Source organism: Phaethon lepturus, unplaced genomic scaffold (genome assembly GCF_000687285.1).
Source record: "Phaethon lepturus isolate BGI_N335 unplaced genomic scaffold, ASM68728v1 scaffold52442, whole genome shotgun sequence".
NCBI classification, from domain to species: domain Eukaryota; kingdom Metazoa; phylum Chordata; class Aves; order Phaethontiformes; family Phaethontidae; genus Phaethon; species Phaethon lepturus.
Window position 1 is genome coordinate 2,620 of NW_010526557.1, and position 15,627 is coordinate 18,246.

General features: G+C 40.4%; 1 protein-coding gene across 1 annotated transcript; it reads left to right on the plus strand.

Annotated features, from left to right (window-relative positions):
- Positions 1–1,112: 1,112 nt before the first annotated feature.
- Positions 1,113–13,641, plus strand: FKBP9 (FK506 binding protein 9, 63 kDa). The gene is made up of 9 exons (XM_010283084.1): positions 1,113–1,271; positions 1,872–2,061; positions 2,778–2,923; positions 3,739–3,928; positions 6,176–6,321; positions 7,594–7,780; positions 9,696–9,841; positions 11,470–11,633; positions 13,250–13,641. The coding sequence occupies exons 1-9, from the start codon at positions 1,184–1,186 to the stop codon at positions 13,430–13,432; spliced, it is 1,440 nt and encodes a 479-aa protein (XP_010281386.1). The 5' UTR covers positions 1,113–1,183; the 3' UTR covers positions 13,433–13,641.
- The last annotated feature ends 1,986 nt before the right edge of the window (positions 13,642–15,627 follow it).

Genomic DNA, 15,627 nt, shown 5'->3' on the forward strand with positions numbered 1-15,627 from the left:
TGTGGAAGTGATGTGTACAGGCCTTGAAGGAAAGTTTGACATAATTTCCCTAGCGATATCTAGCTACTGGCAGCTTTCCAGAATATTTTAGCAGGCAAAGAGACACAGGCGTTTTTATTTTTAATTATTTTTTCCAGTGCTGCCTTTTATCTGGGGGAAAAAAAAAAAATTTATTATAAAATGAATTTGAGAAAATGGAAGCAGTAAAAGCTCAAGAATAGGCACGAAACTTTTGAAATTCTTCCTGCCATGTGCTTGTACATCGCTTAAAAAAATTAAAGAGCAGTAGTAAAATTCAGGCACAGCGAAGTGGAGTCATTGTGTGGATTTAAGGTGGTCAAACTAACCATGTAACCATGTTAATGTTACACTGTGGTAACTCTGCTGCTCGCTCTGGAAAACTTTGTTATCATTTAAGCATCATTTCTTTTACCTTTCAATTCGTGTGTTATCACAGTGGAAGATGATTTAGATAGCTATCTTGCTTCTTGGTCTGGCAAACTTGCTGTTTAAAGTACATCTCCATTTTTTGCTGTTTAAATCTTAATGACATGAGAGCTGGGAATGTGGAGAAGAAAATAAGTAACCGATTGGAGAAAATAAATAACCAATTGGCAAATCTCACAGCTATTACTCGAAAAGGCATCTTTTTCCCTTTCCTATTCTCCCACAGAGAATCCCCAACCATGATGTCTCACATTATAAAGCTTATCGATCTCATGTAATACTTCTGTGGCGTTACGCACCAAAATCAATATGCTGAGATCCTACTGTGGGAGCAGTCATCCTTTCGTATCTTGTCATAGTGTTTAATTTTTCTTTCATGTCCATAGTTTTCCAGTGCTGCTTATAGCGTTAGTGTGTAAATTAGCTGTTTGTAGTTACGGGTTTTGGGTGCCTGCAGTATATCTTGCGCACTGCTAGAATGCATTTCAGATAGTTGATGGGCAGGGGACAGAAGGAGAGCAGGGTTGAAATCTTGGAAACATTTGGATTTGTCCCTTCTCTTAGCAGCTGTCTTGCGACAGTTACCCTAACAGGACAAGGGGTTAAAAACTTCCAAAAAAATAGTGGAATGGTGGGTAACTGAACTGCTAATGTTTTTGCCTGCTTTTCCCCCTTTAGCTATGACAGGGGATCTACATTCAACGTGTTTGTGGGAAAAGGTCAACTTATTGCTGGGATGGACAAAGCTCTGGTTGGCATGTGCGTGAACGAGCGGCGGTTCGTGAAAATTCCCCCCAAGCTCGCCTACGGAAGTGAAGGCGTCTGTAAGTGCAGCACCGGGCCAGCGAATAGCTGGTTGTGCAAGTGATTCAGCAGAGCAGGTAGAAAATGGAGTCACCGAGGAGAAGGGTAGAAGTCGCAAGTAGTGAATTTCGGAGTGGTTTTCCCCTGCTCAGGGGTGTTTGTTAAGCCTATGGCCTAGCTAATTGCTCCAGGCTCCCTCTGCATGCGAAAGGAAGAGCTGTTGACTGTAGAGGACCTTCAGCAAATGAACCTCGCTCCTAAAGTTAGCTATTTATTTATACCTACCTCCCTGTTAAATAGATACTGTGTTTTGGCATTGCAGTGCTGCACAAGGTCTTGTCAGTGCCAGAAGCAGCTTTGCTCTGCAGACTGAGACGCAACAAATGCTAAATCAAGAGCAGTTTGCCTGATGGACATAGTTGACAACAGTTCATGTTGCTAGATTCTGCCCCCCCCTTATGTAGCTGCAACAGTGACAAGGGGACAGAGGGATATAAGCACAAAAAGGAGTAAGTTGTACATCGTGCATTTTATTTAGGGAATGCTTAGATTGGTTCCCTTTCGCTGATGTCCTGTAGAAAAAGGGAAATAAAACTGGTTGTATTGTTTTTGGTTTGCAGCTGGTGTGATACCCCCCAATGCTGTGCTCCATTTCGATGTGCTTCTGATTGATCTCTGGAACTTGGATGACGAAGTGCAGGTTCAGACTTACTTCAAACCTGAGAAGTGTCCTCGGACAGTCCAGGTGTCTGACTTCGTACGATACCATTACAATGGAACGTTCTTAGATGGGACCCTGTTTGATTCAAGGTATGCAGCTGGGTTGTGTGTCTTTGTGTCTTTTAACAGGTATCTGATGCCACTTTAAGCCATCACTTCCTCCCCTTTCACTGGTATAACAATTAATGCTAATTGCCCAGAAAGACAAGAAATGAAAGCTATCATCATACAACTGTCAGTAGTTTCTTCAGGGATTATGGGACAGCAGTACTGACTCAAACCCATAAAACAGTACGTTATTTCTGTGTGAGCATTACCGGCCCAGATCCTTTGTTTTTAAAAATTTCATTCCCTGTATCTATATTACTATTTGTTGCAATCAGCAAATAGTTTTTATAACCACTGCAGCGTAGCTGTTCAAGTTAGATACAAGCTTTATAAACTAAGCAGAGTTTGTGATGAAATTGAGCTACTAACAGTTTCATACTGAGGTTTTGACTTTACATCATGTGTACTTCATTAAAGTTCTGGAAAGTGGAAATGATGCTTTAATAACAGCTGCCATTATGTTTGTGAGCCACTTTTCAAAACCTCTGTTAGGTTCTTGAAATAGCTAAGCACTCTGGAAAACACAACCCAGCCAGGCCTTGGTAAATCGAGCAGCACGTTGTGAGTTACATTGTGCATAGTGTGTGGCTTTTGAAGATTAATATTGTTCTTTCCTGTGGCTGTTTGACATTTGGTTATGGTTTGGTGTTTGTTTTTTGGTTTGGGTTTTTTTTTTTGGTTTTTTGTTTCATTTTTAGCCATAATCGGATGCGAACTTATGATACCTATGTGGGAATTGGATGGCTGATTCCTGGGATGGACCAGGGTCTCTTGGGAATGTGTGTAGGGGAGAAGCGCATTATCACAATACCACCTTTCCTGGCATATGGAGAAGAAGGAGATGGTAAAAGTTATTCTTTTTTTTTTTTTTATCCAAGTCATCCATATTTTAAAACAAACTTGTACTTTGTGTATTTTAAATTTATGGGCAGCGTTATTACTTATTACAGACAGATGGAACAAAGTGATGTAAAGAAAGGTTCAAAATGTATTATGTACAGGATTGGACTGATTAGAAAGTAAAATATTTAAAAAAAAATTAACCAGTAGGTTGCTTAACAGACATATTGTTGATACAATTATAGTATTTATATACTGAAATTTTATTCATTCAGAGAATACAATCTGGGATTAATATCTAGAGACTCCAAAAACTGGAAGTCAGATGACTGCATAATTCTTTCAGTGACTGCCACAGAGAGCAGAATACTTTTGAAAAATGAAAATTGAACTTCTAGGTTTTTTTGTGTATCAGTGCCCTACTAATAACCACAAGATGGATTAATTGTCCTGTGAGACTATATGCAGCCTGCAGGTCATACATAGGTCATACACAGGTCATACATGTTAAATGATGGGGGCAGTTAGGTATAATTTGGGATGCTTCCTTAAATTCTTTCTGTGCTCTAATGTTTAAGAATGTGTCCGTGGTGTATGAGGTTTTGTACCCCTTCCATGACTTCATTACCATTAACTGTGATAGCTATCTCCATGCATAACAAAACTTTGTGGAGTTATGTTTGAAAATTTTGCCAAGATCTTGAGCTCAATGGTTCTCAGTCAAAGGAACCCACATTGTAATTTGTGTATTGATGGAAAGGTACTCCTTCTAGAACACCTGCTCTTTCTTACCAACTTTCTGCTCTGACACTTCTGTAGGCAAGGACATCCCTGGCCAAGCTTCTCTCATCTTTGATGTGGTTTTGCTAGATCTCCATAATCCCAAAGATGGTATTACTATTGAGAACCAACGTGTGCCTGAATCTTGTGAGCGGAGAAGCCAGACAGGAGACTTTCTCCGATACCACTACAACGGCACGCTTTTGGATGGCACACTGTTTGATTCCAGGTAACTGAACCATTCAGCCGAACAGATCCCATTTCCAATTTTGCTCATCTGTCTTGTCCTTAATATATCCAAATGCAATTCTTTGCTTTTCCTTCCTTTTTGAAATTTCTGAGTGGAGTTGTTGGGAGTCTTCTCTTAAAAAAAATTCATAGGAACCTTTTCAGTATGGGAAGGAAGAGGAAGACCTATTTTGTATTATGAGAGTATCACAGACGCCATCTAGAGGTGGTGATCCAGCTGGTCAAGCTATGCATACTTAGACACGCATGCCTGAAGACTCTGCCCCATAAAGTTTATCTGTCAAATACGTAACGACTCCTGAAGAGAGAGAAAATAAGTATGATTCTCATTTTATGTCCTGAGGATTGTGAGTCAGTGAGCTAGTGGCTAGTTTGAGGTTAATTTCAGGACAGCTTTTCCCTTTGTCCTTGAAAACTGATTGCATTTTGAAGGCTAATGTCTTTCAAGACTGAATTCAGCAACGGGGTTTCTGTGATAAAAAGGAGGTGCTGTCACTTTGGATTCAAAGCTCTCCGTGCACATGAGCCTCATGTACACAATTATATGATGAATAATACCCACTCCAGTTTTCAGAACAGCTAGCACAAGTAGCTAAAAAGAGTTGAAAATGAGCCACTGTGAAATGTTTTACAAAATAAACTAATGGAAATTTTTTTTCATACTTCTACAACTGCCACAAGCTGAAGATCAGGATCAGTTTACAAAGACTAGCTGAGTAGTATGCCACGTGTGGACTCCTCCCATGAGGAGGAGTCAGGGAATTGTATCTCATGTAATTGAACTGAGATTGCTGTAGGGTTCAGAATCAACCTTGACCTCCCTGTTCAGCTACCTAGCTTGGTGGGACAATAGAAAGCAGGAAACCTGCATCAGCAGCGATCACTGTAGACCTTAATTTACAGCTTATGGAAACTTGTAAGTTAAGAACTTTAAGCTTATCCATAGCGCACCTGGCCAGAATCTCTCTTTTTGAGATGTAAATGAGAATTGTCTGTAGTAATTAAACAATTTTTGAAAATGGCTGTAGTATTTACATTAGCATTGTCGATAAATATTAATAAATGTTTTGTACACAGCAGCCTCTACATCATTCTAAAGTGCTGACAGTTAGAGGGCTTATTCGTTAGAGTATTGTATCCTGGCTTCCTGCAGAATTTACAAGAAAGTCCAGTATCTTACAAGTATCTCTGAAGAAGTAGAGCAGCTGACAGTAGTTTTTGAAAGCTTTGGAGTTGGCCAGGAAGAAATTTCTCACTAGTATAGGCAGCATGCCAAGAGCACTGTGAATAGCTGGGGTCGAGAGCTCTAGTCATGTTTTCCTTCATTTTTAACTCTGCAATATTCAGCTGCAGAACTGCTACTGGGCAGCTCAACCAGGGCTGTCTGGACTTAGACCAGTTGAAAAAACCTCTGAATTACATCAGGATCTGTATTGGTCTTGCTCTTTTCCCAGAGTTACCTCGTAAAGATGAATTAAAACCTTTCTGCCTTCCCTTCCTTGGGTTGTGCCTTCATGTAGCATGATTTGAAGAAAGACAGAAGACAGACACATCCTTGTAATAAGCATCAGTTGTTGTTGTAAGCTTGTTTTGTTCTGCCATTAGGTATTGAAGCAGATCCTTCAACCTACGTATAAGTGATTGGCATAGTTTGGAAGGGAGGGATAGTATTGATACTGTTTTGTTGTTGTGACTCATTTTAATGCTGTGCATCCAAGAGAACCTATTTGTCCCACCTCCTGCTTGGAGTAGTTGAACTACATAGCTGTGGTTGCAAAATGAGACAGTCTGAAGAGTGTCTCACGAAAATGAACGTGAACTTTATCTAGTTGATAAGCACTTACTTATCAACTACTTACAGGAGTCCAGTGGGAGTGGGGAAAATTTAAAGGAAAAACCCAATTTTTTCAGTTAGTTACTAAAATATGATTTTTGTGTAGTTTAAAATACATAAATAAGTGAGATTTTCTTTCAAGGTATAGTAAAAATGCATTTGCAACTAAGCTGCTCCCTGGCCATGGACCCAGTACTGGTTAATAAATGACGTTTGCTGAAGCTTGGTGGCCTAGATTCATTGAACATGATGATTGCATTGTGCCTCTCTGGTGCTAGTTAATGACCGTGTGTTTGACCTTAACTGGTTTAAGAATTGTGTTGCAGACCTATTGCAAGATTCTGTGTTTCTGGAGTACACCCAACACTGCTAAAATGCAAATATTTTCCATAGCTATTCACGAAATCGTACATACGACACCTATGTTGGGAAAGGTTATGTGATTGCTGGGATGGATGAAGGTTTGCTAGGTGTATGTACTGGTGAAAAGAGAAGAATAATAATCCCCCCTCATCTTGGATACGGAGAAGAAGGAAGAGGTGAGCTTGACTTTCCATCCAAGTCTTCTGTAATTAATGTTTCCTTTATTGTTTAGTGCATCTCTGCATAGTTGAACTGTATAAAGTGCTTGTTACTTTTTTTTTTTTTTTGGCATTTGAAAGGCTTCTGAATTAATTCATTATTTTGCGGGCATGCAACTGACAGGGTTACACCCAGAATTTGCAAAATTATTTTAATTAGCTAAATAGGCAGGACAATAAGAATGCGGAACAATCTCACATGTAATTGGTGACCTGAAATGATTCGGATAATTGGTGTTTCAGGCAGACTGGTATTTGGTGACCTGAACTCATTTGGATAATCAGTGTTTCAGACAGGCTGGTACTTGGATGCCAGGAGCTCTGCAGTGTGAGATCTTCCTTCCCGTGTGTCTTAAACAATTCTGTATGCTAAAGGAATGCATTGTGTTAAGTTTTCTTCCCCATTCCTTCCACAGCCACAGGTTTTGTGGACTCCTAAGCTGCCTCTGTTAAGAGTGGATGCATGTAACAGCAAAATATCTGTGTATGTATAACATACAGTTAAGATTCCTTTGGGAAAACTCGTTACTACCTAAAAAGATTGCTGTGAGAGATTGAATAGCATAACCCTTGTAGCCGATCAGTTTTATGGCTGGTGTTTCAAAAGGTACTTCCTGGGATGTTACATTTGGAAAAAGTGAGTTAGAAGGAAAGCCTCTCTTCTGGGAATGCAAATTCTATGCTGTTGATTTGGGAATTAGACTCCTCCAAAACCCACTCCTGGGTCTGGATGTAGCTGTCAATCCTGGTAATGCGATTGCAGATTATCCTGGGAAGGGGGGGGGAAGAAGTTGCTTGCTATCAGGACATTTTACGGAAATGTAACCTTTTAGACCTAACGGCATTCCCTGAAGCATGAGAAGTCCTATGAGAATTTTCATGATCTGTAATGAATTGGTACATGAAACAGAAATCAGCCATTTAGGATGGCCACAGGAAATAACATGGCGATTGCTTCATTTCTGCATAATTTTCAAATTCAGAATAATGGAAATTTTTTCCTTCAGTGTTGAACTGAGTGTATGTTTAGTGCTTTTCCACTGGTTCTCTTTCCTTCATTGGATGCAGCTTGCATCTGTTGCATACAGAGGAGATGTAATCCTTTAATTCTGAAGAAGAGCAAAATGATGCAGTAGCAATATATATTCCTACAGGATGCAGTACCTGGTCATTATAAGCCTGTTTGGGTTCTATTTCTTTCTCTACTTGTCTAATTTGCTTCCTATTTAGGAAAGATTCCAGGATCTGCTGTGCTGGTCTTTGACATCCATGTGGTTGACTTCCACAACCCCTCAGATTCAGTCAGCATTACTGTTAACTACAAACCTTCCAACTGTACCGTACTGAGTAAGAAGGGAGATTACTTGAAATATCACTACAACGCTTCGCTCCTGGATGGTACTTTGCTAGACTCGACGTAAGTGTATCACTCGGTAAAGAAAATGTCCCTAGGAGCTGTGAAAGCAGAAGGAGTTGCCTGCAAAGCAGGCTGGCAGGGAATAAAGAATTTTTAAGTGAAAAATTGAGTATTTATGTAGAGCGTGTTTTTCTTTTTACGTCTGCCTGCCTAAGATATGTAGGAGGAGGAAAAGAAAAAGACAATCTATCATAGCATGAGAACTGGCAACAAAGAGGATGTAGGAGTGTGTTAGAGAAGAATGTAAACACTACAGGTGGAGTGATGGAACAGGTTGTCTACATGGCAGTCTGTTTCAACGTGCTAATTCGGGTGTCTGGGCCAGTCAGGTTGGAACGACACAGGGCTCCACGTCAATGGACTGTCCACGTGTATTCAGTTTCTTGGGTAGGACTTGCACTCTGCGCTGATTTAGTGCCCCTGAGAGAGGTCTGGTGGAGATGCTTCGTGTAGTCTTGTTAAAACTTGCTTGATTTTTAGTAAATGGTGTTTTATAGTCAATCTGTTTTATAGTAAATGGTCACTGTCATGTCTGTACCACGCATGGGTGCTAGTTTTCCTGTGTTGTAGTGTGCGCTAAGCGTCAGCATGGAGAAACTATTGGAGGGCTTGTGACTCTGATTATAATGTTCCTCCTTCCTGTTGACTGTAGGTTTATGAAGGAAGCAGAGATTGCTCCAGTCTGTCTCTTATAGAAGTAAAGTGAGCCCATCACTATTGTTTGCTGCTAGCTTTTTTTTCTGCCTTCATCTTTTGGATAGTGCAAATCTAAATAATATTTTATTTTGGAAAGGAAGTTGGGAAAAGCTATTTTTAAACAGGTTATAATTAACATAGGAAGCAGCTTATAGTTTTCACAGTGTACACAATAGCTTGCAGAGCTGAAAAGCTGGCTTACATTGAAGCACATGATATAAGTAGTGTGCAAGTATGTATGCAAGTAACGTGTTTGGATTCAAAACACCTTTTATACGGCAGGGATGCTCAATTCCCATTTTGTAGCAGGAACCAAGGGATATGGAGACTGTCTTACTCAAAGCAGTTTATAGAGAGTCAAAGATCATGTATCTTGTGCTCCTAATTTTAAGGCAGACCTCCTAGCTGCTGAATTGTTTTCTTTCCAAATAACACTCTGTTGTTCAAGCACGTCTTGCAGTCATACAGCCAAGCCAAACAGCCAAAGAAAGGAGACCGACAGAAGGGTCCTGCTCTTGTGACATGTACCGAACAAAAAGTCTGAACGCTGCACGCTCTGCTTTTAGAATCACAATACATGTTTAATTTCTGTGGCTTTAACTTGTTATAATTTCTAATTTTAGAAATGAGTCCCCAGCAGCACGTTAGCATTAAAAATATAATACAGTTAAATAGCAGCAGCAGTAGTAGTATACTTCCAAGCTGTCTTGGTTAAGTGATGACTACTACATTATAGCGACTGATTTCATTAAAGGGATGGCTGGTCCATGTGAATGTACTCCGATCCCTATAGATTGGTAGGTAGTTCTGGGACAAATGTACATCTGGAATTCTTACATCTGCTAAAAAGTCCAACTTTGTTAGTTAAAAATATGTGAAAGGAAAAGCCCTTATTTCAAAATAAAATACTTCAGGGGCTTAACTGGCAGGATTAATTATTTTAATTGGATTTCAGTCAAAAAGCCTATAATTTTAATACCAGAGGACCTGTCAACAGTAGGAATGCTTCTGTTTGGTGTTGGCTGTAACTTCCTACCTGGAGAACAACTTCAGGTAGAAAAACTGCTCGGTAAAACAGAGCATTGGGCATGTGAGGTTAATTTTTGGCAGTGACAGGACGCTAACTAAGAAACTGCTGTTTCTGTGGTACTTTTGAACAACAGAAATTCTCTATTGTATGTTGAGGGTTTTTTGTTTTTCTCCCTCTTCCCCACTCCAGACACAGCCTTGGCAAGACCTACAACATAGTTCTGGGATCTGGACAGGTGGTGGTGGGGATGGACATGGGCCTCCAAGACATGTGTGTTGGGGAACGACGAACAGTCGTTATTCCACCTCATCTTGGTTATGGAGAGGATGGAGTTGGTAAGTGAGTAAAACCTATTGCACATCCACTTGAGTTACTCTTGAGTAACTGAAACACAAGTATCCATGTTTTGTTTTGTTACTTGCTATGCAAGTAGAAGTGAGTGTCTCTTAGCTGCTTGAATGGGATTTTTTTAAAGTTTTTTTTCATTTTGTGATTTTAGAGAACACCCCCATTCCCCAATGAAATGAACATACTGTTTGTGTTGCGTTTGAAGTCATGCTGTTACTGTGGCCAATAGAAAAACCACCCCAGTACAAAAGGGAACACTCCCTCAGTGAGGTTGCCTTGTCAAAACGGGAAGCTCCAGGCACCCGGGTGGTGCAGAGGGATGTGAACACCCCATGTTCTCCATGATGGGGAATTGGGTACTCACACTCGGACATGCGTCATGTTATTCAGGAAACAAAACGGAAGGGGACTCTTCATCACTAACATGTTAAAAAATTCAAAGAAAACTCAACATTCAGAAACTACATACACTGTTTCACATCTTGCATTCAGTTTATCAGTGCCGTTGAAACCCCAACACCAACACATTTCGGGTAGTTTGCTCTGTTTTGAGGCATATAAATTTATAATGACAGGGATGACAATAATAAAAAGAACAACATAAAGTGACAAGAACTCTCATCTCCCAGTGTGTGTGGTTGTTACTAGTCTTCTGAGTTAAAAGACTTGGGGGGAAAGGAGCCTATTGGGAGGTCACCAAGATCGACAAACTCTGATATGTATGGAGGCAGTTGCATAAGTTGCTGTGTTCTTTGAATAGCTCCAGAACAGTTTGTATTTTATAAAGACTGCCTGTTGGGCATCATGTGCCAAGCTTAATGGAGAATCAATTTGTGATGAGAGATAAAGAAGCATTTTCACTTGTACCTGTCTTCTGTGAAAAATTATGAGTATTATATATGCACCATTTTAGACCATTATATAAAATCTTATCTAGAATTATTAATTATATATAATTAATATAAATTATAGGAATTATATTACTCATATAATTAAATAATATAATTAATTATAAATTGAAAATTTCCTCATAACATAACAAGTCTGCTGCATTAAAAAAAGTTACAAACATACCTGTTGTAGGCATTTGTCGTCATTCAAATTGCATTCGATACACATGGTCTGAAACGCTGCCTGAGTGATAGTGTTTTGGTACATACCCGCGTATCTGATGAGATTGCTCATTTGTTACTGGACAGATGTTAGAGGTGACCTCAGTTTTCTTTTTCAAGAATAAATTGAGCTCTTCCCATGGAGTTCATGAGGTAACTCCATGGTTTCACTTAGGTTAACATTCCAAGCTATTGCAACACTTGAGTCTGTCAGTAGCATCTTGATATACAGTGTATCAGCAAGATAAAGGAAAACTGACCGGCAGTTTTACCTTTATAAGTGAAAAAAATGGATGCAGTTTTATTATGAAAGCTTCTTTTATGTTTTGATCACCTGTGCTGCAGTGAACAGGAAGATTTGGGCTTGGGATCACGGGGCTTAGGGATCACAGTAGAGAAGCACCTGTTGGAGCAGGAAAAGAAATTTAATTATGGATTAAAAGGAAATATACCCTTTAATATAAGTGAGGATCAATACCCCTCTTTACCATTTGTTGCAACAGAAGGAGAAGTGCCTGGTAGTGCTGTATTAGTTTTCGACATCGAACTGCGGGAACTGGTGTCTGGCTTGCCTGAAGGGTACATGTTTGTATGGAATGGAGAAGTCTCTCCCAATCTTTTTGAAGAAATAGACCAGAATCATGATGGAGAGGTTCTTTTGGAGGAGGTAAGCTGAAACAATGAAAACACTTGCAGTGGTTTTCTCCTACCACCATCAATGCAGGTATTGAAGAATGGGGTCTCTCCTCCTCCTCTTCTCCTCTTCTGCTGTTCTTTTTCTGCCATGGAGTTTGTTGTTGAGTTAACAGGCAGGCAGCATGTCAGCTAAAACATGGTTATTTAGCTTTAGAGAGAGAACTAAAAAGAAAAAGGAGGTTTATAGTGAATTCTTGAGCCAAAGCTGAGCCTGAAGCAGGGCAGCCAGGCAGTGTTTAATCACTTCTGGAGCCTGGCAGTGCCCGTGGCTGCTCCTTCCGTGAGTGAATTGCGTGCTGTGTGAAGAAGTCTCCTTCCCTTTGTTTGCTTTTAAAATCTGCAGTGTGAGACTGTCATCGGGTGCCCTAACTGAAAGGTGCTTGCCTTTGCCACACCATCTCTGATGATACAAACCTCCATGAGGTTTTCTTCTGCATTTTCTCTTAACTGGGGAGTTCAGGTTTTTTTATCCTCTTCAGTCATCTTTGTTGCCTTTCTCTGTTGTTCTGTGTCTTTCCTTGCTGGAGTAGTGCTGCCTGCAGCGCTCGAGGGGCAGGCTGTGGACCTGTAGAACAGCATGAGAGGCCTTGGAGCATTTTAACAAGTCAATGGGGTAAAACCAAACTCTTATTTTCCCTTTTCCTAATGCTGTCTTCCACCTCCTTGTTTTCCTTCTTTCTCCATCTTCTCTCTTTTGTTTACCTCCGCTCCTGTCCTTGCAGAGAAGAAAAGAGCTTTTATCAGTCTAGAGAATGTGTGCGGTGGGATGCGACTGTTGCTCTCCACATCCTTCTGGTCACCGAGCAAGGGGGAGAGGGAAAAACCAAGGAGAGGGTGCTTGGCCTAAGAGGTGTAAATGAACGTCGGAAACGGCTGTCATTGCAGAAGCTCATTTAGCAAGTAGCGCCAGAGAGAACAGTAACTGGAAAAGTTGCGTTTGACTGTGGACTTTCTGTTTTTTGGAAAGCCAGCAGTATGACTGCTGTCATATGTTGTCTAATCACCTGTAATAACTTAATATGTATCAGCAAAAGGATTTTTAGAGAAAATTAAACTTACAACCTTGTCATCCCTCTTCCTCCTTCCCCCACCAAAGTCATGGGAGTCAAGGAGAAGGTGTAATGCCTGAAGCTGCTTTAACAACTCTCATAGTGTCCTGATGCTTAAAGACTCATTTCTATGTTTCATTCTCGTCTTGCATGTTGTTTCTTGTAAGATGCAGGTGGATGTCTGTTTTACAGTTTGAGCTCCTTGTATGAGCACATGGAATTAAACCCCATCCCTCCCTATAGATCTGTTCCTCTGTCACTCTCCGTTCAACTCTTCATCCCCCTACATTATGAAAAAGAACTTTTCTTGTTACGGGTCCTGAAATAAGCAAGGACACCCCTGTTGAGCTCCAGAAGGAGTGATTTAACCTCACGTGTCTGTCCTCATTAGTCCAGTTTAGGTTTTAACAGTGTACTTTTATATATGCTTAATAATAAGTAGTACAATGCTGACTAGTCAAAACAAATAAATGCTACTTCTGTAAATACCTCTTTGGTTTTAAATGAGCTGCTTTCTCTTCCTTTTCCCTCCACCTAGTTTTCAGAGTACATTCAAGCTCAAGTCGATTCTGGCAAAGGAAAACTGGCTCCTGGTTTTGATTTTGAAAAGATCGTTAAAAATATGTTCACCAATCAAGACCGGGATGGAAATGGTAAAGTTACTGCTGAAGAATTCAAGTTGAAAGACCAGGAGGCCAAAGAGGAACACGATGAACTGTAAAACTATGAAAAAAAAGAGTCCTGAGCTGATCTACTGTTTGAACGCGTGTACTGGAAGAGGTTTCGGCCAGCACGTTTCTGAAATGTTAGCACTCAGCTAGACAGCCCGTGTCTGCCCCTGCCTGTGTGCTGGCAGGCTGCTAAAATAGGAAGAGGTTTTCAGTTGGAATTGTTAAGTCTATTTGAAAAAAAGCATTAAGTGCCTCAAGACAGGATGTATAAACGGATGAAGGGTGTGCTGCCATATGTGGTGTCGTGAACCACGTGCTCTGTTTTTATGCTAAAGATTAGAAGTTGTCACTGAACGATAGAGTCACTTGGATGGACAGTAGGGAGGAAACTTACCAACTGCTTTAAAAAGTTTTAAAAAACCTTCTGTATCAGAAATATTTCTGCAGGAGAACAAACCAGAAAATATTCCCCATGTAAAAATTGTCAGTCATTGAGCCCAGTTCCTTTCAGAAGGCACGAGCACTCTTTTTAGTAACTGGACAAATGCTTCTGGGTATTTGCCAGCAAGAGCCGATTTGCAAATTGCAGAACGTGCAAATGGTATCTGTGCCATTGCAAAATTTCCATAAGCTGTGAATTAAATTAAACAGGCCAAGAATTGTAACCGTGTGTGTGTTGGGTTCTTACTTTACGAAATAGATGTTTGCTACCATCTGTGTTGTATTTAATTAATAACCTTGACGACTTTTGCTGGCCTGTTGAAACAGTGTTCTGATCAGCGATCCCCAAACCCTTCCAGTTGCAGACTTATTTAATAGTTTTCTTAGACTTTAAATATTAGTATTAAGGGATCCAAATACTGTTGTTAGAGCTGGATACAATTGATTTTGTGTTGGGCTTCTGCCTCCTAATTTGGGAATTGCTAGACTAAGGAGTAAGTTCTTAGAGCTTATGCAGCAGAGCGCTCTGGCACGGCGAAGAAACAAGGCGGCGGTGATAGAATCAAGAGAGGGGCCCGTCTGTTGATGCCTGCAAATGTTCTGGCCTATCCCGCAAAGCAGACAGCCCTGGGAGCGCTGTTTCGAGACAGTCACCCATCAGATCTGTAAATGTAGCAAGCTGTTTAATAGAAAATACATTAAACGGACATATTTTTCTGGAAGGCCGTATCATCCCCCCTCAGTACACTACATGTAAAGAGCACAAATGCGTATAGTGTGACACTGTCAAAGACAAGTAGAAAGGGAGTTGTGTTTCCGTTTTATGCTTTGTGTCTAGTTTCTTGCTTTTCTTGATCTGTACATGTGGGCTGTAAACTCTCCAAGATGCTCTTCTTAAAAATTGGTATTTCAATTGGATGGAAACATTTTGTATTCGTTTTTAATACAGTTGTTAGAGAAAGTGCAGTGAAATTTTTTTTTTTTTTTTTAGTTTGATACCATTAAATGTTGGATAACTGATCTTTTTGTTAAATAAAATGTTGATCAACTTTTACTGTTAAAGTTCCTTTTTTTTTCCCTGGCATTTTGATGAGTGGGGAATCTGGAGTAGAAGCAAATACTTCCCGTGCAGCACTCTTCTTATACACGTCACGGGCTTGTCCCGAGTATGCTCAGTATTGCTACTGATGTTAAGGAAAAATATTTGAAACTAAGATGATTTGATTCAACATGATTGAGAATAATAAACCACAGTAGAAGATTTTGGTTTAGTACTTCACACAGGTGAGTTCCCTCAGTTACCCACCCCATATTGCCATCAGCTGTGATGGTTCGGAGGGTGCTTGTTCTCTCAGCTGTGAGCTCCAAGTCCCTCATGGAATGAAACTGTTTGACGTCAGAAATGACATTTCATTCCCCAGGCTATTGAAAGAAAATTCACTGGGCTTGGTTTCTGAGGTCTGGTGTTTTTCTCTTCATCTGTAGCTCCAAAACCGCACCTGTTGCATGTAAAATGCTGGAAATCTGGTCTGGTTTGGAGTTGATGTAAATACCGTGGCTATTAGTGGACAGCACTCGCGATCCAGATGTGTATGACCTGAACAGCTCCTCAGAAGTGCTACTGTCTTGTGAAAGCAGCTTTCTCAGAAGGCTGTTGCATGACATTTTCCCTCCTGCTTTATTTGGAAGGGCAGTCAGTTGGTAATCCCCAAGATGACTGTGCTGGATTGTTTTGGAAGAGCACGTCAGCGATTGAGACAGCAGGTATGACTTTACCAGCCCTTCTGGCTAGGGTAAGTACACC